Source organism: Leptonychotes weddellii, chromosome 7 (assembly GCF_054177405.1).
Source record: "Leptonychotes weddellii isolate Sample4059 chromosome 7, ASM5417740v2, whole genome shotgun sequence".
NCBI classification, from domain to species: Eukaryota; Metazoa; Chordata; class Mammalia; order Carnivora; family Phocidae; genus Leptonychotes; species Leptonychotes weddellii.
In genome coordinates this window covers 60022312-60045009 of record NC_138375.1, presented here as the reverse complement: position 1 = coordinate 60045009, position 22698 = coordinate 60022312, and the positions used below count along the sequence as shown (strand labels likewise).

The window sequence follows — 22698 nt, the reverse complement described above, 5'->3', positions numbered from 1 at the left end:
CAGCAGGAGAAGGTCAAGGGGGATCCCATGTGCTAGGCCCCAGCACCCACGGGAGGGCTGCCTGATCGGGACTGGCTTGGGGGTCAGAGAAGAGGAGTTGGAGGTACATCTGCAGAGATGGGAGGTGGAAAACAGCGACAGCCAGAGTGAAGGCCCAGGGGTGCCAGCCAAATGCCACAGCAGAGGGTGGGGCTGGAGAGCACAGCCCCCGGGGCCTGGGAGGCCAGGCCAAGGAGCTGGGAGTGCGTCGTGAGGGCGAGGTGGGGGTGTCAGGGCACAGAAGAGCATGAAATAGTGAAGCAACTCGTTCAGATTTGTATTGTAAAAGAGCTCTGAGAGCTGTGAGCAAGGTGGACGGAAGGAGGGGGACTAGGAGGAGGGGCAGGGGCCACGGAAAGGGAGGAGCAGAAAGTGACTTGGCAGAGATGGAACCCAGGGAGCCTAGAGTGGGGGCCTGAGGGATGAGGGGTGAGGAGAGGCAGGAAGGCAACTCTGCTACGCATCTGGAATATACCAGTCATTGCTCACACCATCTCATGCCATCCTCACAGCCATCCTGGGAGGTGTCTACTTTCACTGTGGGAATGAAAGGTTAGGAGACCTGACCGAGGTTTCATAGCTCCTGAGCCATGAGCCAGACTGGATGCCAGACCTGAGTCTGGGCATCCTTCATCAGTGAGTGTGCCTTGGAAGCTCCCTTCTGCCTGCTGTCTTGAAGCTTGGAGGCTCTGGTAGTGGCCCATCTTTCTCTGGGGCTTCTTGCTTCCCATTGATACCATCCACCACCCTAGGAGAACTGTCGTCTCTCCCTCCCCTCTCAAGCCTGGACTGGAGAGAGACTGAGGAGAAGCCAGACTAGGGCCAGGACAACCTGGCATGGGGACCTTTAGCATGTCTGAAGTTGCTGGCATTCTCAGCAGGTCCTTGGGCCCATCCTTTTCAAGAGAAGAGATGGCCTCTCTGTTGTGTTCTCTTGAGGACCCCTGGAGCATGAGGGCAGGGCTTCCTGTGTCATTTTCATCACGCCTTGCCAGAGCCTGGAACAGTGCCTGGCACACAGTGGATGCCCAGTGAATGTTTGTTGAATGACTGGATGGGGTGCCTGTGGGACATTTATGTGACAAATTCAGGGAGTAGATGAAGATTCAAGTCCATATTCACCTCAGATTCAATTCAGGAATGAGTTTGGGACAGGGCCGGGGAGGTCACAGATGCATGTAATTGATGCCCAGAGAGCGAGAGGAGCAGGGGCCCAGGCAGGTCACAGCAGGAGTAAAGCAGGTAAGATGCGGTGTCCTTTCAACTGAGACATCCCTAGCATATTAAACACAGTATCTTTCGCTTCCACAAAGAAATGTACTCTCTCCCACTTCTCTTGAACCGTGAAGCCCTCTCAGTCCATCCTTGGTTTCCATGGATACAGGTGAGCAAGAGCACAGGGGAAGATGGTGAGAGCTGCTGGGAGCAGTCTGGGGGGAGTCTTCTGGGGGCAGCCACTCTCGGCCCCAAGCAAGGGCCACCATGTAGGAATGCCCAGCTGTGCCAGATCTGACAGTTTACCAACAGAATCCAGAAATTCAGACTTTTATGTGAAATCTGGCTTTTGGATGTTGGCAATTAAGTTCAATTCTTTTTTAATCTGTTACAAAAATAATAAACATGGAACAAATCCAGCATAAGGACAGCAGGGGAAGAAATGAGAGGCCAGGAAGCAGCAACATCCCAGAGGAAGCAGACAGATGACAGCATCTGGAGAGCTCAGGGCAGGGAGGCAGGGGCAGGGCAGGAGTGTTTCCAGAAGTCGCCAACAGTGTGTCATCCAGGCAGATAAGGCCAAAGAGTCCCCATTGCATTTCTCAACAAAGCGACCATGTTTGCCAGATCAGTTTAGCAGAGAGCTGGGGCAGCAGGATGAGAGGAACAAGGGGCAGGGCTTGCGAGATGTGGAATGAGAGGAGGTGAGAGAGTGTAGACAGCTCTTCAGAGGCTTGGCTGTGGTGGGCCAGGAGGAAGCCGGACCACTAGCAGCCAGGGGCAGCTGGACAGCCCCGATGGGTGGAGGGAGGAAGCTGGGAGGCTTCTGCCCAGGGAAGGTGGTTGAAGAAAGGGAAGTTGGGGGAGGGGGTGGACAGGGAGGGGAGGGTGAGGAGCAGAAAACTGGGGGCCCGAATCTCAGGAAAGAGGAGCTAGCCTAGATGGAAGTAAACACAAGCATGGGGTACCGCTTTGAATGCTCCCTCCCTCTGCCAGGAACCACAGAGCAATAGCTTATATATAATTTAATCATAGAAAATCACTTAAGAGGGATGCAATTAAAGGCATGTTTCAGATGAGGGAACTGAAGCTCGGAGAGTGAAAGTGACCTGTCCAGAGCCCCCCCAGCCAGAATGGCCTGGGTCTGCTGCTCCAAGGATCAAAGGCTGAAGTGCTCCCCACTGCACCTCCCCAAAGAGCTGCAGGGATCACGGTGTTCCAAAGCTGGGGTGTGAGGCTGTGCAGGTGGAGGCTATGGGGACTGGGAAATGTCCTTGTGCCAGGCAGGGGAGGCCATTAGCGCCCTTGGAGAGTACAGTCTCCAACCAAGGGGGCAGAGCCCCACGGCGGGGGCATGAGTGGGCAACTGGAGAGGCAGCAGGCAGGGGAGGGGCTTTTGCCAGCTCTGAGCGGTTTGAGCTCATTTGAAGTCAGCGGGGAGAGAGGCAGTGCAGGGCGAGGGACTGTTCCACCGGAGGACAGAGTACAGAAAACTGATGATTCTGGGGCTGCCTCCTCAGTGCCAGGTCCCACGTGGCCTTGGAACATTCACAGTCCTGTGGGCCCTTCCAAGCAGCCTGGCTAGGGAAGGGGAGCTGAGGCCGTGGGCTGAAAGGCCGGGCCCCACAACACGCAGGGACCAGCCGCCAGGCGGGGATTCCAACAACCCTGTGAGTGGAGGAAGGGCCCCTCCCTAGCAGGGCCTAGAGGAGGTGGGGACCAGGGCTCCAGGGGCCACAGTGGAGCAAGAAGCTTGCTGGGAGTCTGGGAAGAACTCGGAGGGGGGGGGGGGGGGCGGGGCCAGCCCCGGGAGATTGTGCGGTGAGGTCACCACAGAGTGGCCAGGGAGGGTCCTCCCTCTCAGGGCTGGGGCAGGGCGGGGCACCATAAGGCCAGCTCAGCTTTCACCCACGTCCTTGCCGCAGACAAAAATGACTACTACTTGGGGATTAGGTAGATTAGGAAGGACTCTTTCAGCTGCCATTCAAACTAGTTTTAGCAAAAACAGGGAGAATTTGTCTCATTTAACGGGAAAGGTCAATGACAGTGGGAGTCTCTCTGAGCTTGCTTTCTCCCTCACTCTCCATCTCTCAGCTCTGATTTCTTCATGCTGGCTGTATTCTCAGGTGGGTCTCCCCATTATTGGCAAAGATGCCCCTCAACGAGCCCCAGGCCCACATCTTGCCAGCTCAGTAGCCCCAGTGGAGCCTTTCTTAATGGTTCCAGCAATAGTCTTAGAGCTGACACCCATTGGACTGACTTGGGAGACGTGTCCCTCCCTAAAGCAGTCTCTGCATCTGCCCACCGGCCTGGACTACATGCTCCCATCTGGAGCCTGCAGTGGAAAAGCAGCCAGAAGACAGCGACAGGGACACTTAACCATGGACATCCACAGCACTGGGCACACTTCCTCCCCTCCGAGTCCTGGACCACCACCACCACCCCCAGCCCTGTGAGTCCCACCCTCGTCTCTACAGCTGTAGCCTCAAGAACTACTTCTGACCAAACTCTAGGCTAGGCCACACCCCCTGGAAATGAGGGTGCTAGGAGGGGAAGCAGGGAGAGCCTGTGGTGTGAAGTGACATGGGACAGACCTGGGTTCCCATCCAGACTTTGTCACTCACCAGCTGCACGCCTCAGGGCAAGTCACTGCTCCTCTCTGAGCCTCAGTTTTCCTATCTGTAAAACAGGAATAGCAGCCAACACATCAATAGCATCTACTATGTGCAGTTGCCATTTTAAGCACGTTCTACTTTTTTTAAATCCTCAGACACTATGAGGTAGGCACCATCATGATCATCCCCATTTTATAGTGGAAGATGAGTGAGACGAGAAAGGTCCAGCAATGAGTCTAAGGTTATACGGTTGGCAAAGTCTGTGCGGTGACAGCAATGGACTTAGCAGGAGCAGAGCTAGTTGGTCAAGTGGCTGGCCCCACGCCAGGGGCCGATGCCTGGGAAATGCGGGGAGCACTGGAGTGATAATGGGTACTCTTGAAGGGGTGCTTGGTTGGAACTTGGCAGAGGCAGGGTGAGGGCAGAGAGGCTCTACCAGCTGGTGCTGACCGCGTGCTGAGGCCAACATGTCAGCCTTGAAACCTTCCCTGAGAGTTGTGGGGAAGCACAGAACGGGAAGATGGGAAGATGGGAAGATGGGTGTGGAAGGTGGGAAAGCCAGGCTTCGAGGAGGAGGGGAGGGGTTTCTCACCTTTTAAGCCTCCACCCAGTCACATTTTATCCTTATAAGTCATCAAAGAGGAAACTCACAGACGGGAAGCCTTTTAGCCAAGGTCACACAGCCAGTGACCAGCTTCTGGATCTGAATCCTCCCTCTTTCTTGTCTTTTCTACTCCAGGAGCCACAGGACCAGCTTCCCAGTGTGGAGGGGAACTTGCACTCTAGGGATGGGAGACACCCAATATGTTAGTGACGTGAAGGGTGATCAGTGCTGGGAGTGGGAGACATGAAAGCCTGGGGGGGCGGGTACCTCCAAGGAGGCACTGAGACCCACCCATCAAGGCTGGGCACATGGGTTTGTTTCGGGGGTAGCAGGTGGCTGAAGAAAGGCAGATTCACAGAGGAGAGGGAGATCAGTGGTCACCTTCCTCCCACTGGTAAAGGAAACTGAAGACTATGATGGGGCCACTAAATTTGGCAACTTAAGGGTCCTTAGTGCCCCTGGCTGGAGCAGTGCCAGGAACAACAGGAGCAGGAGGGACAGATTGCAGATCTACAGATTATAGGATGCAGGTGATATGGAGGGGTGAAAGGTAAGAAGACCAGAAGGAGTAGGCTCCAGGGCATGTAAGCAGGGAACCCTCTTTTCTCTCCCTGAAAATAAAGAAAACGGGGCATGGGACATATGAGGACTCTGTACTATCTTTGTAATTTCTCTGTAAATTTAAAACTGTTCTAAAATTAAAAGTTTATTTAAAATTATAGATGGCAAAGAGGTGAGAGTGGGGTGGCTGGAGAGAGTTTGTAGGTGGCTGAGGGGAAGCAGAAATTTGAGGAAGGGAGAGTATGCTTATTGGACTTCTGTTTTTTGGATGTGAAATTGAGTGAGCAGGAGGCTGGGGAGGAGGAGGTGGTGGGGAGTTCTGAGCTGGGATACGTCAAGGGGAGCAGGAGGGGAATGAGGCCTGAGATCCCTCTACCTACCCCTCCCAGGCACCCCTCAGCCCTAATCCCACTGATTCTGCCTGGGCCTTGCTCCAAGTGGGGGCTGTGGAGAAACTGCTAGGGCCAGGGATCCATGGGCATGTTAGGTGCAGTTCCCCAGGCAGGTGTCTGTGAAATTCAGGGGGTTTGAAGAGGTTATTCCTACTCTAAAGCACTGGGACTCACTGCTGATCAACGCACACTGATCTCCTTCTCCTCTTGGTGTAACTGATTACCCAACTCAGAACTCAGAGGCCCAGCTGGGGATCACCTCCTCCTCCATCTCCCAGACTGGACCAAGTAAAGCTTGCTTGGTTCTGTCACCTCCCCCCAAAAGTTGGGGGTGGGAGGCTTTGTAGGAGGTGGAAAAGGCTTAGAGCTGGGGAGGGTTTCAGGGTCCCACCTCAGCAAGGTGGAGATGTTCCAGGAGGCCCTGGCAGTGGTGCTCACTCCCTTGTAGGGGACTTCTGTGCCCAGAGCTTTTGGGAAATAAAGGTGCAGAAGGCTGGCCCAGTAGTGTCCTTGGAGGAACCCTGCCCTGGGAGTCTGGGGTTAGATGCTGCTTCTGGAACTGTACTGGGGATTCCTCCGAGAGGCCTGAGCCTTGGGAGAGAAGGCAAAAGAATTCCTAGGCTGGCCCCATCTGAGACAGCCCTGGGGGCAGCTAGTAAGGGAGGGGGTGCCCAGAAGCAGGGTGGGGCAGGGACGGAGAAGAAGTTGGGAATGCTGGGGTACTGAACTGGATTGGGGCTGGGCATGGTCAAGGAGGCAGGGATGGAGGGGTGTGATTGGGAACTGGGAACCCCACGGGAATAGGGTAGGCTGGACTGAGGAGGGTGCTGCTAGCGAAGGCGGATTGTGAATGTATGGAGGTGCGCACTGATCATGGGGTTGGGAGTAGGCTGGGAAAGAAATGGGTTGGATGTGGGGTGGAGACGCAGATGGCAATAGATAGTGATGGGGATGGACTAGGAGTGGAACTTTCAGAGGTGGATATGGGCTGCGGATGGGCCAGGGTGGCTGGTCCAGTTGGGTTGGGGTTGGGGGTTGGGACGGAAATGGACCAGGGATGGGGGCCGAGGCTGGGGCGGGGAGAAATTAAGCACGGAGTGGGGCTGGGCCCGGTTGGAATGAAGTGGATTTGGGACTGGAACCAGGAGCTGGAAAGGACAGGGGTGAAGCCGGGCCTGGGTAGTGGCTGCAGACAGGGATCGCGGTGAGGTGGGGTCGCCGCGGGGTATGGGCCTGGGGAAGAGGATGAGCGCCTACACTGGGAACACGGTAGGCGAGGGTTTGGGACGTGGGTGAGCCGCGCCTGGGGAGCGGAAGGGCAGATCCGCGCCGGGGCGCGGCGCGCACGGGCTGTGGGTGAGGGGCGTGGGGGCGCCCCGGGGCAGGCCGGGAAGGGGGGGCGGCCCTCCCCCCTGGGCCGGGCCGGGGCGGCGCTAGGACCGAGCGCGCGGAGGGAGCGAGCCGGGCGGAGCCTGCGCCCCCCGCCCCCCGCCGGCCGGCTCCCCTCCCCCGGCCGCTGGCTCGCTCCGCTCGCAACGCTGCAGAGGCTTCGAGGCGGCGGCGGCGGCGGCTCCTTCTTTCCTTCCCTCCTCCTCTGGACGTCCGTCCGTCTGTGCGTCTGTCCGTTCGGCCTCGGTCCGGCCAGCAGCATGGCCGGCGTCAGCTTCAGCGGCCACCGCCTGGAGCTGCTGGCGGCGTACGAGGAGGTGATTCGGGAGGAGAGCGCGGCCGACTGGTGAGCCCCCCGCCCCCCGGCCCCTTTGTCCCCGCGCCGCCGCCGCCGCCGCGCCTTTGTTTCCACCCGGCTCCGCCGCCCTGCAGCCGGGAAGGGAGGGGGAGATCCCGAAATGGTGCAGCGGCCCGGGAGGGCCAGGGAGGGGCTGCCTTTGTGCGCGCCGGGGGAGGGGCCGGGCCGGGCCAGGCGGGGCACTGCCGGGCCCCGAGCGCCCACAGGCGGTCCAAGTCGCGCGGTGGGAGCGGTGGCCGGACGCCGGCCGGGGAGACGCAGGGTCCAGTTGTGTGGCCCGGAGCCGCATGGCCCTGCGGGAGCCCATCCCCCGCCCTCTGCCCTCCCACCCTGGGCCCGGGGGACAGGTGTGCACGGGGCGGCCAAGGGCACCTTCGCCCCCTTCGAGCGGGCGAGGACCGGGCGGGGACGAGGCGGGGACCGAGCCAGCGGAGCCAGCGCAGCCTGCCTGGCCCAGCCCGGCCCGGCCACAGCACAAAGGAAAGCTAGGGCGGGGGAGGAGCGGAGCGAGCTGGGGGCCGGGGCGCCCCGCCCACCGGGGGGCCTCTCGGAGTTGGAGTGTGATGGAGAGACATTCACTGCCACATAGCAACCACCAAGCGACTCCTCTTCCCCTCAGGGGTCGCGGAGGAGGCAGAGATGAGTCCTCCTCTCCCCGACCCCGAAGGGGGTTGCGGGGACTAGACCGCAGGGCTGGGAGATGCCATGGGGACTGAACTGCCTGGCGAGGTGACCAGCTGGGGTCCCTGAGGGGAAGCTGTCAGGCGCACAAGTGTGGAGGGAGCCCCGAAAGAGGAATGAGAGAGTGAGTAGATCCAATGAGCCCCTAAGCTTCATGGCCCTGTGGCCAGAGGCTCTCAGCTCCTTGGTGGGGGAAAAGCTGAACTACCGTCTCCCCCTTCCCCTGCTGTTGTCTTCCCCTGAGCTGTGGGAGGGAATGGACCACCTGCTCTCGGGCTGGAGTCCGCTGGGGGGCAGGAAAGCAAAGGGGTCCCACACTACCCCATTCAGGAATCCTCTTCCTCCAAAATACTCTCTCCCGGGACAGGTGCCCTTTCTGTTCTCTAGGCCTGATCTTCTCTTGGAAGGCAGGAAACTGAGGCACAGAGAGAGGATAGGTCTGAGGGACCTCACTTGGGCTGGCTTCCCCCTCATCCTAGGAGGGCAGCGGGGTAGGGACACTGCCCTGGGGGCTGGAGGCCGGGCGAGATGGCCAGGCATCTATGCCATGGTACTGCAGCACTGGCGGGCAGCCAGGCCTGGAGGGATGGACGCGGGAGACGAGCTCTCATGTCCTCCGGGTCAGCCACAGGAGAGGCCAGCACAGGCTAAGCCGGCAGGCGGCCCACCCTTTGTCCCAGCCCTGCCCCAAGGGGGCTGAGATCATGGGAGGAGTTCAGGACAAGGGGCCGGCTTGGCCCAGTGGAGGAGCTAGGCTTGGGATAGGGGGCCTTGCCTGCAGAGAGGCACAGCCCACCTTAAAACCCCCCTCTCACCCTCTGGTCTGGTGTTTCTTGTCTACCATCACCCCATTTCCCTCTAACCTCCTAACAGCAGGGCTCTGGCAGCCCAGTGCAGGGCCACACAACCACGGCTGGGCCACATTCTGCTTAGCAGAGGCCTGGGCTCCCACCTCCCAGCAGCATCCATGTGGCCAAAGCAAGTTATTCATCATTGGCATGCGTCACCCCCCATCGGGATTGTGTGTGGGGGATACACACATACGTACACACGGACCCTCGCACACACACACATTTGCTCACTCCCGAGGGCCTAGATAGCATGTTGTGAAAAGGGTATGAGGGTCACATCCTGCAGAGTGGGGCATGAGTGCCCCCAGCGCCCAGTACAGAGCCAGGGGTACAGTGGAGTCTCCAGACTCAGGGCCAGACTCTGCACTCAGAGGCCAGAGGAGGGCATCTTGGGTATAGTTGCTGTCTTGGTCAAGGGGCTTGGCACTGCCCTCCCTTACCTTGCCTCCTAGGGGGAGCTCACTCCTAAGTGGCGGAGCCTCTGAAATGGACCACTGCCCCGGCTGTGTGCTCACTGTGTGGACCACACACAAGTGTCTGCTCCTCTCTGGTCCTCTTGAAAAGAGAAAGGGGATGGGACTCCGCCATATCCGGGACCCCCAAGGCCCTTCCAGCTCCGACATCCTGAGAGTGGGATTGTCCTGAGGGGTCCACGTGCCTTTGGTCCCCCACCTCAGCTGAATGCAGGATCTCCCTGGACTGGCTGCATTCCAGCCCCACCTCACCCGAGTCCAGTGTCTCTGGCCTGGGTGGCTTCTCAGAGTCTGTGTCAGCCCCTACCGGGGCTGCCCTGTGCTGGCCCCGGGACCCAGGGAGTGAGAGGTGTTGGTTTGACTGAATCGGATGTCTCCGCCTCACACAGCTTGCCGTGAGAGGCATTGTCTGTCTCCAGGGGTTGAAGCTGGAGAGACATGTAGATTCCTGGGCCCCCCATCCTGACACCTTGTGGCTTCACCAGCTCCCACCCATTCAGTCCTGGGCTGCCTCTGATGTGTTTGAGAAGCCCAGTCGAATGAGATGTGGGGTGGGCTCGGAGGCTTCTTGCCATCCCTGCTGGGGTATGGTAAGTGCTCTGGGGAGGTGCGGCTTAGGGCAGGGCTTCCTCGGGAGCTGGCTTTGGGTCCCTGAGGGATTTCAGCCAGGGGTGGGCCAGGAGGTAGAGAAGTAGGACTGGCCCTCCCGTGGAGGGAACCACATATGCAGAGGCCCCCCGGGTGGGAAACATCTAGAATTGTGTTTGGGATCAGGGAGCCATCCAGCATCCCAGGTGTTTGGTACGGATCTGGAGGTCTAGTTGGAAAGGCAGGCGGGGGCAGAGCTCAGGGTTTGAAGGCCCGCTGAAGGCTTTGAACTTAGGCCTGGTTTCTGCCAGGGCTGTGGCTGTTAGCAGGAAAGGTGGCCAGAGGCGAGTAGGTAAGGGTTGAGGATGGAAGGGGTCCTTGGCAGGGCCGGTGTCCCTGGGCCCTCAGAGAGGCTGACAAGGTGTCCCACGGAGGGGTGCTAGCTAGAGCAGTGTCTGGCACCCAGGGTCTTTGAGTTCTGCCTCTGTTTCTGGTCTGTGGAGTGGAGAGGGGCAGACCCCTGCTTCTCTGAGGGCCCTTTGTTCCCAGTGGTGGGTTAGGGTAGCCAGACAGGTGGTGGGACAGCTGTGTTGAGAAGCAGCTGCCAGGGTTGGGGCCCAGGCAACAGTTGGACCGGGAGCTTCCCAGCCCCACAGCCCACCTGTGTCCCTTTCCGGAGGGAGGGCTCCCGGAGAAGGGAGGGGTGGGGGCTAGGGGGCCATTTGGCCCTGGCAGTGACTTGTGCTGACCTCCTGAGACTGGGCCAGGCCTTCCTTTTCCTTTCCTCCTCCCTCTCTCCTCCCTCCTCCTCCCTTCCTCCCTCCTTCCCTCCTCCTCCTCCACCCCCCTCCTTCCTCCCCCTTCCCTCCCTCTCCCCCCCTTTTTCATTTTTCTCTTCATCCCTTCACTTCCTTCCTTTCTTTTCTCTTTCTTCCTCCTCTCTCCCTGTTTCTCCCTCCCTTTCTTTTCTCCATCACCCTGCCTCCCCTTCTTCTAGCCCCCACCCTCCTCCACCTCCCCTGCAAGTAGGGAAAGGAAAGCATGGGGAAGGGGCTTGAGACCTCCTGAGCCTCCGGGACAAGGCCCTTCTCCCTTGCCCCACTGGGTTCTCCGGAGGAGACGTCTCTGCCTTCCCTTCCGTGACATGGATGCCGCGCCGGTGCGGCTAGGGAGAAAACGCCAGGGCAGAAAAAGCCAGGGAGGAGGGGGAAGGAGGAAGGCTGCTAGGGTCAGCTTTCTGGTGAAGCTAAGGCAGAAGGAAAGGCCAGCATTCCCAGGAGGCCAGGGCCTTCTCAGCTCTGGCAGAGGCCTAGGAGCTGGAAGCCCAGGAGAACATGCCCACCAGGGGTCCGAGTCTGGGCAAGAGTGACCTGGGCGACCTCATCCCCATTTCTGAGAGGTGGAGATTGAGGCCAAGGGCATGTCCCCAGGGTCCTTTGTGTTCAGGAGAATGTGGCTGGGGTGGGCCCCAGCATGTGCCAATTGCCAGGTTGCCATGGTTACCGAGGGATGCCCAGCAAAGAGAGCACCAGGTTCTCCTCCCCCTCCCTTGCAATGAAGGGGAGGGGCGGTGGATACTTGAACACGCCAGGTAGGTTCCCAGCGCCGGCCAATGGGGGCTGAGGATCGTGGTAGCCAGGGAACGGTAACCAAGGAACCGTCGCCTTGGAGTCTCCATCTCACACCCGCTCACTGGGTTGTAGGCTGCCAGGGCCTGAGCTCTGAGAACGGGACACATGGGCTCCCTCAAAGCCAGCGACCAGGCAGCAATTTTTGCCCCCTTGTCTACTCCCCACCTGACTCGAGCCTCCCTCTACCAAGTCCCAGGCTGCCCCCCACTGGGCTCCAGCCAGAATTGGTGCCTAGCCCTGCTGTCATGATGACATGGCAGTGCTGGACCAGAACCCCTACTCCTGTCCTGCCTGCTCTGGGTCCCTCCTCCTCCCCAGGGCCATCCCCACCCAGAATTGGCGGCCTGGGCCCTGTCAGTACTCTGAGCCACCCCTCCCTCTCCCCAGGGCTCTGTACACATATGAGGATGGCTCAGATGACCTCAAGCTTGCAGCATCAGGAGGTAAGAATTCCAGCCATTCCTTTGCCTTTCTCTCCGCCCCCTCCTCTGGTTGTTTTCTTCCCCACCCTCCTGGCTCTGGGCCATCTCCCTGCCTGCAGCCAGCCAACCCACACTTGTCTGCCTGTGTCCTTCCTCCAGCCATCCCGAAGATCCCCAGGGTGGGGAGGGAGGGAGCCTTGCTTGTTCTTTGATTATGGGAAGACTGAGCTTCAGAGACGGAGAGTGACTTGCCCAAAGTCACACAGCTAGGGAGAAAGGGGCCTGGCAGGGATGGCCCAGATCACATCCACTTTCTTCGGAGCCCAGGGGTTTTATTTTACCTCACTGGGCATAGCACTGTGTGAGAGGTGATGATGTGCGAAGAGTGAGACATGGGATGTGTGAAGAACAAACACTTCCGCAGTCCTAAATCGGGCCCTGGGGAATTCAGAGACAAAGCTTGCCCCTGCCTGTTGTCCCTATTCACACCAGCACAGAGCTGTGGGACCTCCAGATCTCTGGGTGTGCCTGGCAGAGCCCATGAGAGGAGTCTTTCCTTCGGGTTCCGGGCCCTTTGCAGGGTAAGGGCTCAGGAGATGGGGAGTCTTGCTTGATACCCTCCTGATTTCCCCAGATGGGGGTTTGCAGGAGCTCTCCGGCCACTTTGAGAACCAGAAGGTGATGTACGGCTTCTGCAGCGTCAAGGACTCCCAGGCTGCTCTGCCAAAATACGTGCTCATCAACTGGGTATGCAGCTGTGGGCTGGGGAAGGGGGGAAGGGCCCAGAACAGGCCCCCTGCTCCCCGCTTCTCCTGCTGACACCACCAGAGAGAGCCCCACTAGCCCTTTGGGAAGAGAGCCCGGGGCCTCAGGCTGCTCCCCCTCTTGTCCTTTCCCGACCCCCTCTTTGCTGGGTGTTTTGCAGGTTGGTGAAGATGTGCCTGATGCCCGAAAATGCGCTTGTGCCAGCCACGTGGCTAAGGTGGCTGAGTTCTTCCAGGTGCGAGTGGGGCCAGGGCTCGTGGGGGTGGGGCCGGACTCCCAGGGGCCGGGTCTGCAGGCTGGTGGTGGTCACGGGATGGAGCCGTGCCGCCTGAACACGCCTTCTTGCTGCAGGGTGTCGATGTGATCGTGAATGCCAGCAGCGTGGAAGACATCGATGCGGGTGCCATCGGACAGCGGCTCTCCAACGGGCTGGCGCGGCTCTCCAGCCCCGTGCTGCACCGACTGCGGCTGCGGGAGGATGAGAGCGCCGAGCCGGTGGTCAGTGTGTGCCCGGGGCGGGCTGGCCTGCCAGGGCTTCGTCCGCCCCCTTCCTGCCAGTCAGTCCTCACTGTCTGTGAACGGGAGCTCCCAGAGCACTGGGCCTGCTCCTCGCGCCCGCTCATGCCAAGCTGTTTGACTCTGCAGGGCACCACCTATCAGAAAACGGATGCAGCTGTGGAAATGAAGCGGCTTAACCGCGAGCAGTTCTGGGAGCAGGCCAAGGTGTGGACCCCGCCCCAGCGTTCAGGCTGAGCTGCCCCTCCCTGACCCCGCCCCAAGGCGTAGCTCTGGGCTCTGTCCCCAAGTCCGTCCCTTAAACAGTGAGTCCTGTCTTGTGTGCTACCCCGGCTGAAAGAGGGAGCCCTTTTGGCCTTAAGCCCATAAGGCATAATTCCCAGAACCAGAACCTCCCCGGTCCTGGGTTGGGGATGGGCTGGAGGGGCAGGGGCGGGCCCCAGCTCAGGGCCTGCACTGCCTTGGTGTGGGGGGTTGCAGAAGGAGGAAGAGCTGAGGAAGGAGGAGGAGCGGAAGAAGGCCCTGGATGAGAGACTGAGGTTTGAGCAAGAGCGGATGGAGCAGGAGCGCCAGGAGCAGGAGGAGCGGGAACGGCGCTACCGAGAGCGGGAACAGCAGATCGAGGAGCACAGGTTGGCCCTGCCCCGCCCTAGGCCACCTGCTCCGGCCTCGTGCGGACCCACCCTAAGGTGTGCATGCCACCTTCTCGTTCCAGGAGGAAACAGCAGACTTTAGAAGCCGAGGAGGCCAAGCGGCGGTTGAAGGAGCAGTCTGTCTTTGTGAGTTTTTAGCCAGGGCTCCCGGTCTCCTGGTGAGGGGATGTGAGAATGGTCCCTGTGTTCCTGGGCCTTGGGAGGGGGGCCTGGAGCGGGGGGATGGTTATCAGTGGCTTGGGGACAGTTCTGGGTGTTCGGAGTACCTCTGCATGGGCACGGAGTGTCATAGAGTGTCAGGCCTGTCACCCAACCACGTGGGTCTCTGTTCCCTGGCTGGGGAAAGAGACCTCTTTGAAGAACCTTATTCTGTAGACTGAAAGAGAAAATCTACCTTGACCCAGACCCTCACTGACCAGGCGCGCCCCCCCCCGCCCAGTGGAGCCTGAGAAGCTGGGGTGGATTAGACAGGCTTCCTGCACTTTGGGGGCTGGGGGCCTGGCCCCCACCACAGTTGTGCCACAGAGCCACATGAATGAGTTTGGGCCAGCGTTCGGAGCACCTGTGCACATGTGTGTGTCGTCCCAAGGGTGCTGTCTGACCTCCAAACCTTGGGGTGGCCCACAAAATCGTGTTGGAGTTGAGTCTCCATGCTTTGAATGGAATTTTGTATTTCTGAAATAGCGAAGGTCATTCAGGCTGGCGCGTGGTATAGTTCTGGATGGGAGGTGGGCAGTTCTCTGGACGGGACTGTGCTGACCAGTTGTGCCATGAGGACCCAGACAGGAGGCTGGGAGGGCGAAGACCAGACAGCCCTGCAGCCCCTGGCATGAAGTCACGCCAGCCCTGGGGGTCAGACGCCATGCGGGTAGGGAGCTCCAGCTGCAGCCATTCATTCGGCGCACCTTTGCCGCGGGTTAGAAACAGTGGCGGACAAGGTGGGCAAGACTTTTCACAAAAGTAATTGATGAAGCAAGTTTATTTTGAATTGTGCCAAAATGTCCGTAGAATGGGCTGTTTTCACCATTTTTAAGATTACATTTTAGTGGCATTAAGATTCCGAACAAATTCACATCATACAGCTGTTACCACTGTTTACCTCCAGAATTTTTTCATCTTCCCATACTGAAACTCTGTCCGCGTTAAACACTCACTCCCCATTCTCTCCTCCCCCAGACCCCGGGCAATTGCCTTTCTGCTGTCTGTGAATTTGACTACTCTTAAGTACCTCATTTGAATGGAATCGTAATTTTTTTTCTTTTTGTGACTAGGTTATTTCACTTAGCACAGTGTCTTCAAGGTTCATCCACGTGTCAGAATGTCTTCCTTTTTAAGGCTAATAATATTCCATTGTATGAATACGCCACATGTTGTTTATCCATTCAGAGCAAGGTCACTCTGAAAAAGTGTATTTTGACAGAAAATTTCACGCACAGGCACCCCAAAGTTGAAAGAATAGTATGGTGAGTCCCCTGAAGTGATCACTCATCTTCACTAGTTGTCAGCGCCTCAGGCAAAGTCTTAAAGTCTCACACCATTGTATTATAGTCTCATCCGGCCCTTCAGGTGTGGCTCGTGTGACAGTGACAGTGGATGTTCTAGCAGGTCAGCGTGATGACCCTACAACTTCAGGCCCTCTGAAGAAGGTCCCATGTGAGAACTTTGGAATTTAGAACCATAAAATGCTTTCCCGTTGCTTAAGCTGTCGTTCTGCTTTCTCTGTGAAGAATTGCATTCCTTGTCTGAGTTCCCTTTTTGCGTGGGCTGCCAGGGAGCTCCCATGTATCTGAAAATGGTCAGACCCAGCGGTGTCTTTGACCCTGTGATTAGCGTATTGATCTCACTTTCCTACCCGTAGCCCAGTTTGTTTCAATGTTTTGTACTTTGTTGGTAGTTCAGGCTTTTGTGGTGAGCTTGCCTCTAGTCCTTTCATTTGAACGAGGCAGAGGAATCTCGTGAGGTCAGCCTAGGCAGTGCAGGAATACCAGCAAAGGCTGGTGGGATATAATTTATGGGAAGGCGAGCCTGACTAGAGCCCAGTGGGCTGAGGAGCAAGGCAAATTTGATTGGAAAGAGAGCTCGGTCAGAGGAGGACTTGAGATTTCGTTCTGGAAGATGCAGAGCTGTGGTTGGAGTGACAACCGTCTCGAGGTGGGTACTTGGAAGGGCCATTCTCTTAATGTATCCTGAGGGAAAAGTTGAAGTCTTAGGTTATGTGTGCAAAACAAAGAAGCCCTGTAACTTCCCCGCCCGTACCCTCGGCACAGCCCCTCCCGCCCCATCTGCCGCACTAGCAGCAGGTGCAGCGTGGCTCAGAAGCCGTGCTGTAGTGAGTGCAGGTGAGCAAACGTGCACCAGCTGACCCTTGTGCTGGCCACTCATACGCAGATCCGACTTCCCAGTCTGTGTTACCCACAGAGGATGGGGCAAGGATCCCGGAAAAAGGCAGTTAGGATACAGTGTAACCTGGGGTGTGTGCCTGGACCGCCTCGTGGAGACCCAGAAATGACCTGAATGGGCGAGGGAGCTCTTCCCCAGGAGGCAGTGCCCAAGCTGAGGCTGGAAGTGGGAAGAGTTGGACCTGGGGTGGGAGTTGGGCATTTGGGGCAGGAGAGATTGAGCTCCTGTGCGAAGGCGTGGAGGGGGGAGACGGTGTGCCTGTTCCAGGAACTGTGACCACATCGGGCTGAGTGAGACTTTGTGGCTACATCTTACAGGGTGTGTGGGTGAGTCAGGGCAGGAGGCGGGTGTTAGAGCGGTGACAGGCCAGATCAGACAAGAGGAAAGGGAACGTGGGACAAACAAGGGGCCCCATCTACCTTTATTCCTGGGGTTGCAGCCTCAAAACTGCAGTGCAGTTAGCTGGTGCAGTGCAATAGGGAATGGTGGGGACTGCAGCGAGCAGGAGGTCATTTCCGGGGTCCAGAGAGCTTGGTCAGAGGAGGACTTGCACTTTCATTCTGGAAGACGCAGAGCTGTGGCGTGACAGTGCAGGTGGAGAGGGAGCTATGTGACTGGGTGGTGAAGGGAGCAGAGGTGCCACCTCCAAGCCCCTTCCTGCCAGGTTGTGGAGAAAACATGGGGCCTGTTAGAAGGCCAAGAGCTCAGGGGGAGTGGGGTGCCCAGGACACTGTCCCTTGGGTTTCCAGGGTGACCAACGGGACGAGGAGGAAGAGACCCAGATGAAGAAGTCCGAATCGGAGGTAGAGGTGAGAGCTGGGAAGAGGGCACATGAGGTGGGCAGGGCTCGCCTCCGCTGGGCCCGCCCTGACCCCTTCTCTGTGCCCCTAGGAGGCAGCGGCCATTATTGCCCAGCGGCCTGACAACCCGCGGGAATTCTTCAAGCAGCAGGAACGAGTTGCATCGGCCTCTGCGGGCAGCTGCGATGCACCCTCGCCCTTCAACCACCGGCCAGGTAGTCCCACGTCCCACCCCCACCTGACCCCCACTCCTCAGGTTTGGGGTCTGAGCCTCCCTGCGGCTCTTTCTTGGAAGGGAAGCCTTGCCCAAGGACCCCTTGGAGAAGGCAAGGCCACTCATCGAGTCTGCTTTCACCCCCCGGCTCCGAGGTGGCAGGACTGAGAGGGGCTCAAGCCGGGGCCGGTGTTGGCCTTGGCTGAGCAGCGGGTAGTGCCAGAGGTCATCCGGGCAGCTCTGGCATGGGCTGAGGCAGCCCCGCCGGGGTTGAACTAGGTCTTGCTTGCAGGGCTGCGGGTGCATGTGGGGTGGGCTCTGACCCTGGACCTGAGTTTGAGCAGCCTGGGACCCTGCACCCAGTGCTCGCTGCTGGGGTTCTCGCGGTGCGGCTCCCACCTCCCTCCACAAAGCACCCTTCCGCTCTGTCCGCTGCTCTGCGTGTTTGCCCCTGCTGTGTGCTTGGCCCTGTGCTGGGGTTCCAGGGCTGGGGCCCGCTGTCCCGTGATGCTTAGGGGCTGGCTTGGTGTGGCAGGCTCATTGCTCTGCGTGCCTGGTGCTGGTGGGAGTCATCTGATGGCTTGAGGCTGTGGCCTAGCGTGGCTGATTGTGCGCCCTAGCTGAAAGCAGTTTGGACGGCTAGGGCCGGCCCTGGGGGCGGGTGAGGCCTCGGGCAGGGGTGGGGGAGACTGACCCTCTCTTGTCCTCTGTCTCTCTCTGTCTGTCTCTCTCGGCAGGTCGTCCGTACTGCCCTTTCATAAAGGCATCGGACAGTGGGCCTTCCTCCTCCTCCTCTTCCTCCTCCTCCCCTCCACGGACTCCCTTTCCCTATATCACCTGTCACCGCACCCCAAACCTCTCTTCCTCCCTCCCATGTAGGTAGCAGCCCCAGGCTTCAGTGGGAGGGGTAAGGAGGGCCCCGCTTCCCAGCAGTGCCCCCACCCTCACTCCCCCAGCCTGACCGCTGATCTCTGGTGTTTGTCCCCAGAGCAGGTACTACCTGCCTCTTTCCCCTGGCCCCGAAGGGGCTCTGACCCCACGGGGCCTGGCTTATAGGATCTGGAGCTGTGGTCTGGCCCCTGAGGGGCCTGGGGGGGCTCCCAGCCTCCACCCAGACTCCACACAGGAGGTGCTGGCCAGACCCCAAGGTGGACAGTCCTGGCCCCACCTGGCTCCCGGGCCCTCCCTGACCAGCCTGGGGGTTTGTTCCACAGGCAGCCACCTGGACAGCCACCGGAGGATGGCACCTACCCCCATCCCCACCCGGAGCCCATCTGACTCCAGCACGGCTTCTACCCCTGTCACCGAACAGATTGAGCGGGCTCTGGATGAGGTCATGTCCTCACAGCCTCCACCACTGCCCCCGCCACCCCCGCAAGGTGAGTGAGGGGCTACACCCTAGCTGCCCCAGGGCTCCCACCAGTCCTTGGGCTGGGACCCCCACGTGGCCATGGTAGCACCTCCTCGGGGATCTGAGTCAGCCATCACCCACGTTGTACTGCGCTGGGGGTGCCTATGGCCGGGGGGAGCCCTGGTGTTGCGGTCAGACCTGCCGTCTCTCAACCTCGGCGTGTCTCCCTGGCACGGGGATCCGGCCTTCTCCCGGGGCTGCCGAGCAGCTGAAAGAGCCTAGGAGATAGAGGGGCAGCAGGGCCCAGGGGGTGTGCTGGAAGGTGCTCCGTATGGAGGAGCCCTTCATGGAAGCCTCCTCCCCTGGAAGCCGCTGACTCCCCAGCGGGTGGGCAGAGCAGAGTAGGGTGGCTGTCCCCAGGCCTGCGTCCTTTCCTGGGGGAGCTGACCACCTGTCTGTCCTCCATGTGTGCTATGACAGAGACCCAGGAGCCCGGGCCCGGCCTGGATGGCGAAGAGACCAGCAAAGAGGCCAGAGCCGCAGCCCCTGAGGCCTGGGCCGGCCCCGGGGAGGAGCCCCCACAGGCCCCGGAGCCTCCCCGGGGGCAAGGCAGCCCCACGGAGGACTTGATGTTCACGGCAGCTCCAGAGCAGGCCGTCCTGGCTGCCCCGCTGGAGCCTGCCGCGGCCAGTGCGACCGCAGCTGACGCCCCGGCCGCGGAGGCCGTAGAGACCGACACTGCCACTGCTCACACCGCTGTTGCCACCCCCGTAACCCCCGCCGCTGCCAGCCTCATTGACCTATGGCCTGGCAACGGGGAAGAGGCCTCCCCAGCCCAGGCTGAGCCTCGGGTGCCCACACCTCCCTCGGGTGCCGAGGTCACTCTGGCAGAGGTACCCCTGCTAGACGAGGTGGCTGAGGAGCCACTGCCACTGGCAGGCAAAGGCTGTGCCAACCTTCTCAATTTTGATGAGCTGCCTGAGCCGCCAGCTACCTTCTGTGACCCAGAGGAGGAACTAGAAGGGGAGCCCCTAGCTGCCCCCCAGGTCCCAACTCTGCCCTCGGCTCTAGAGGAGCTGGATCAGGAGCCAGAGCCAGAGCCCCACCTGCTGACCAATGGCGAGACCACCCAGAAGGAGGGGACCCAGGTGGGGCAGGGACAGCCTGGTGGGAGGGGTGGTGGTCAGGGTTCTAGCAGGAGGGTACCCCCTTTCTCTGTGACCCACGTTATTGGAGGGTCATTCCGTTCTTCCTCCTTGGGCCAGCTCTGCTTTTTTTGCCCAAGGCAGGTATATGTTTCCCTGGAAACCACTGATGGAATCACTGGTTGCTGGGGAAACGAGCTCAGGCCTGGTAGGTCCGCCCTAGTCATCCTGGGTGGGGCCCAGTGACCTGGAGCTTTCCTCCTGCAGGCCAGTGAGGGCTACTTCAGCCAATCACAGGAGGAGGAGTTCGCCCAATCGGAAGAGCCGTGCGCAAAGGCCCCGCCTCCTGTGTTCTACAACAAACCTCCAGGTAGTACTGGGATGGGCGATGGGGGGGATTCCGGTAGGGGTGCTGGGTTCAAGTGTGAACATGCGCGTGCGCGCACGCACACAATCAGTTGGCGGTGCTGGGTTCAAGTGTGTTTGCATACACACACAGCCACAGCTCCGAGGGGTTGGGGGACAGCCGTGGATCTGCTGGGCAGTCTCCTTCACTCCACTCCCTTCCCAACGTCACAGAAATCGACATCACCTGCTGGGATGCAGACCCAGTACCAGAAGAGGAGGAGGGCTTCGAGGGCGGTGATTAGCGGTGGCGCCCGCCCTCAGGCTGCCCTTGCCAAGGCCGCCCACCTGTGCCGGCCTCTGGCCAGACGGCCCGCCGCGCCTGCACTCGCAGCAGCTCCGCCTGGCACCCACTCCGGATTCCGGCCCTGGCCCAGGACTTGGCCGCTTCCCTACCCACAGGGCCCGACTTTTACAGCTTTTCTCTTTTTTTTAAAGTTGATAGGAGACTTGTACAGTTGACTGGTTTTCCTCCCGTTGGTAGTTGAGACGCTGTTGCAAATTCTACCCCGTCCCCGCCCGGTCCAGATTGTAGCTCTTAGTCCTCCCTGCTCATTCAAGCTGGCCGGGGTGGAGGCCTCACCCTACTTGGGGCCTGGCGTCGGGGGAGCTCTGGTGGGAAAATGCCCCACCTCTTTTCCTAGTTTTATGTTTCTTGGAAAAATATCACTTTGTATTCTCTGTCCAGGGCTTCAGATATTTTGCACGAATTTTAAAACATGGCAATAAATGGCTCGTGGGCTCTGGCTCCCTGGGACCCCCTCCCCGCCCTTCTCTTGACCCCTCCCCGCCTGGCCCAAAGGAAGTAGGCCCAACTGGGGCCCCTCAGCTTCCAGGCCCTTTCCTGCCCCCCTCCTGCTGGGCAGGTCCCAAGCTGGAGGCCCTAGGCGAGGATCAGGTCAGGGCTACTGGTGGGGCCCGGGGCTTGGGTGGCCCCTCCCCAACTCCTCCCTCTTTGCTTGGGTTCCTTTTTCACGTTCAGTAACTGTTTTTTGGAAAGCACAAACTTCTGTAACGGGTCGTGCTCATGTCTGTTAATAAAGAAATCCAGATCCCTTCGGGCCTGCTGCTCCGGGCCTCCAGGGGCGGATCTGGGGTGTGCCGCCTGCCCTGATCCCGATTCCCAACTCTTCCCACCTCCAAGGTCACCGGGGCTGCCTTCACTGTGATCTGATAGGCAGGGAAGTTAGGGTCTGGGGCTCCCAGGGGAACCAGCCTATAAAGTTAGGTTCTGCACCCTCAGGCCAGTTTGTAGTCAAAAGGCGCACTCAGGTTCTGTCCCACCAAGGCCCAGGCACGCCTGGCTACCAGAACCTTGGGCGCAAGCAGTGGGTGTCCCCTCCGCTTGTACCAAACCAGATCACACACCTTTATTATCCTCAAAATGTAACAAACGGGGTAAGAAATCCCTCCCTCCCCCCCGCCCCCTGCAGTCCAAGGGAAGCATTTAAAAAGCCCCGCAGTCAGGCCATGAGTCCGCGGGTGGGGCCCGGAACGCCCCTCTATACGGCTGTAGTCCTCCCGAACAAGGGGATGGAGACCGGCAGACGCCAAGCTCCATGCTCCAGCGGCTCGCGGCTGCTGAGCTCCGAGTCGGTCCAGCTGGGGAAGACCCGGCGGCCACGGTCCGCTTGCAGACAGAGCGCAGGGCAGGGTGGCGCGGGCCGTGGAGCGCTGGGCAGGTGCAGCGCCGACGTGTAGCCCCGGTCCAGGAAGAGCGGCTTGTAGCTGGGCGGCGGCTGCTCCTGTTTCTCCGCGCTGTCGCGGCGGCTCAGAAAGGGTGTGACGATCTTACGGTAGAGGCCGCGCGTGTCCGTGAGCACCTCACTGTAGGGCGGCGGCGGCTCGGCCATCAGCACCGCCTCTTCATAGCACGGTGGCTTGGACATGTCCGATTCCGCTGCAGAGTGGGAAGCGATCCGAGGGGTGAGGCCACCCGTCCCCGGCCTCCCGCGGAGGCCTTGGCCAGCCGCCAACCCCAGGCCCAGCCCGCTCCCTCCAAGGTTCTCGGGGAGGCTGTCCACTGGAAGCCTCGCTGGTCAGCAGTGGTCCCGCCCACCCTTAGTGGCCCGCGTTGCCCCGGGTAGAGGTCAGGACTCACCTTGGCGCGGGTAGCTCCAAGGCCGCGGCGGCACGGAGAGGTGCGCCGGCGGCGGGTGCGGAAGCGCGTGGTGGTGTGCGTGCGGGTGTGCGTGTGGTTGCGCCGGCCCGTGGTGCAGCAGCGGGTGAACGTGCACGTGCTGATGCGCGTGCGCCGGCGCCTCGAGGCGGCCGCGCTGCGGTGGTGGCGGCGGTGCCAAGCCTGGGGGGCTCCCGGCCAGGCTGCCCTCGAGCTCCAGGGGCTCCAGCTCGAGGGCGCGCAGGTTCTGCTCACGTAGTCGCTCCTCCTGGCGCCGTTTGAGGCGGCGGCGCAGGAAGCTGCAGAAGCAGCAGAGTAGGACGATGAGACCCCAGATGAGCCAGAAACCGGCGAAGCACGTGAGGAACGTGTAGGTGCCCTGGGACATAACCATGGCGGCGGCGGGGCGGCGGGTCCTCGGCTGCTTCACTGGACACTGGGCTCCTCTACGTGACCCCGGGCCCGCGCCACGCTCCCAGGCGCCGCCAGCGTCACTCGGGGACCCGCGGCC

At 60.1% G+C, this 22698-nt stretch overlaps 2 protein-coding genes across 4 annotated transcripts; one reads left to right on the top strand and one right to left on the bottom strand.

Annotated features, from left to right (window-relative positions):
- The first annotated feature begins 6928 nt into the window (after nucleotides 1-6928).
- DBN1 (drebrin 1) lies at nucleotides 6929-21124 on the top strand. 3 transcript variants are annotated; one of them, XM_031027945.2, is made up of 15 exons: nucleotides 6929-7161; nucleotides 11785-11840; nucleotides 12454-12566; nucleotides 12745-12819; nucleotides 12936-13082; nucleotides 13230-13307; nucleotides 13581-13732; nucleotides 13816-13879; nucleotides 16903-16962; nucleotides 17045-17168; nucleotides 17905-18042; nucleotides 18382-18546; nucleotides 18999-19666; nucleotides 19931-20033; nucleotides 20243-21124. In XM_031027945.2, the coding sequence occupies exons 1-15, from the start codon at nucleotides 7076-7078 to the stop codon at nucleotides 20311-20313; spliced, it is 2100 nt and encodes a 699-aa protein (XP_030883805.1). In that variant the 5' UTR covers nucleotides 6929-7075; the 3' UTR covers nucleotides 20314-21124. The 3 variants fall into 3 exon arrangements, with proteins under 3 accessions (XP_030883805.1, XP_006733194.1, XP_030883806.1); XM_031027946.2 differs by lacking the exon at nucleotides 6929-7161 and adding an exon at nucleotides 7788-7978; XM_006733131.3 differs by lacking the exon at nucleotides 17905-18042 and having other exon boundaries at nucleotides 6933-7161.
- A 365-nt stretch (nucleotides 21125-21489) lies between these two features.
- PRR7 (proline rich 7, synaptic) lies at nucleotides 21490-22581 on the bottom strand. The gene is made up of 2 exons (XM_006733133.2): nucleotides 22170-22581; nucleotides 21490-21968 (listed from the first exon to the last, which is right to left on the bottom strand). The coding sequence occupies exons 1-2, from the start codon at nucleotides 22579-22581 to the stop codon at nucleotides 21571-21573; spliced, it is 810 nt and encodes a 269-aa protein (XP_006733196.1). The 3' UTR covers nucleotides 21490-21570.
- Between the last annotated feature and the right edge of the window lie 117 nt (nucleotides 22582-22698).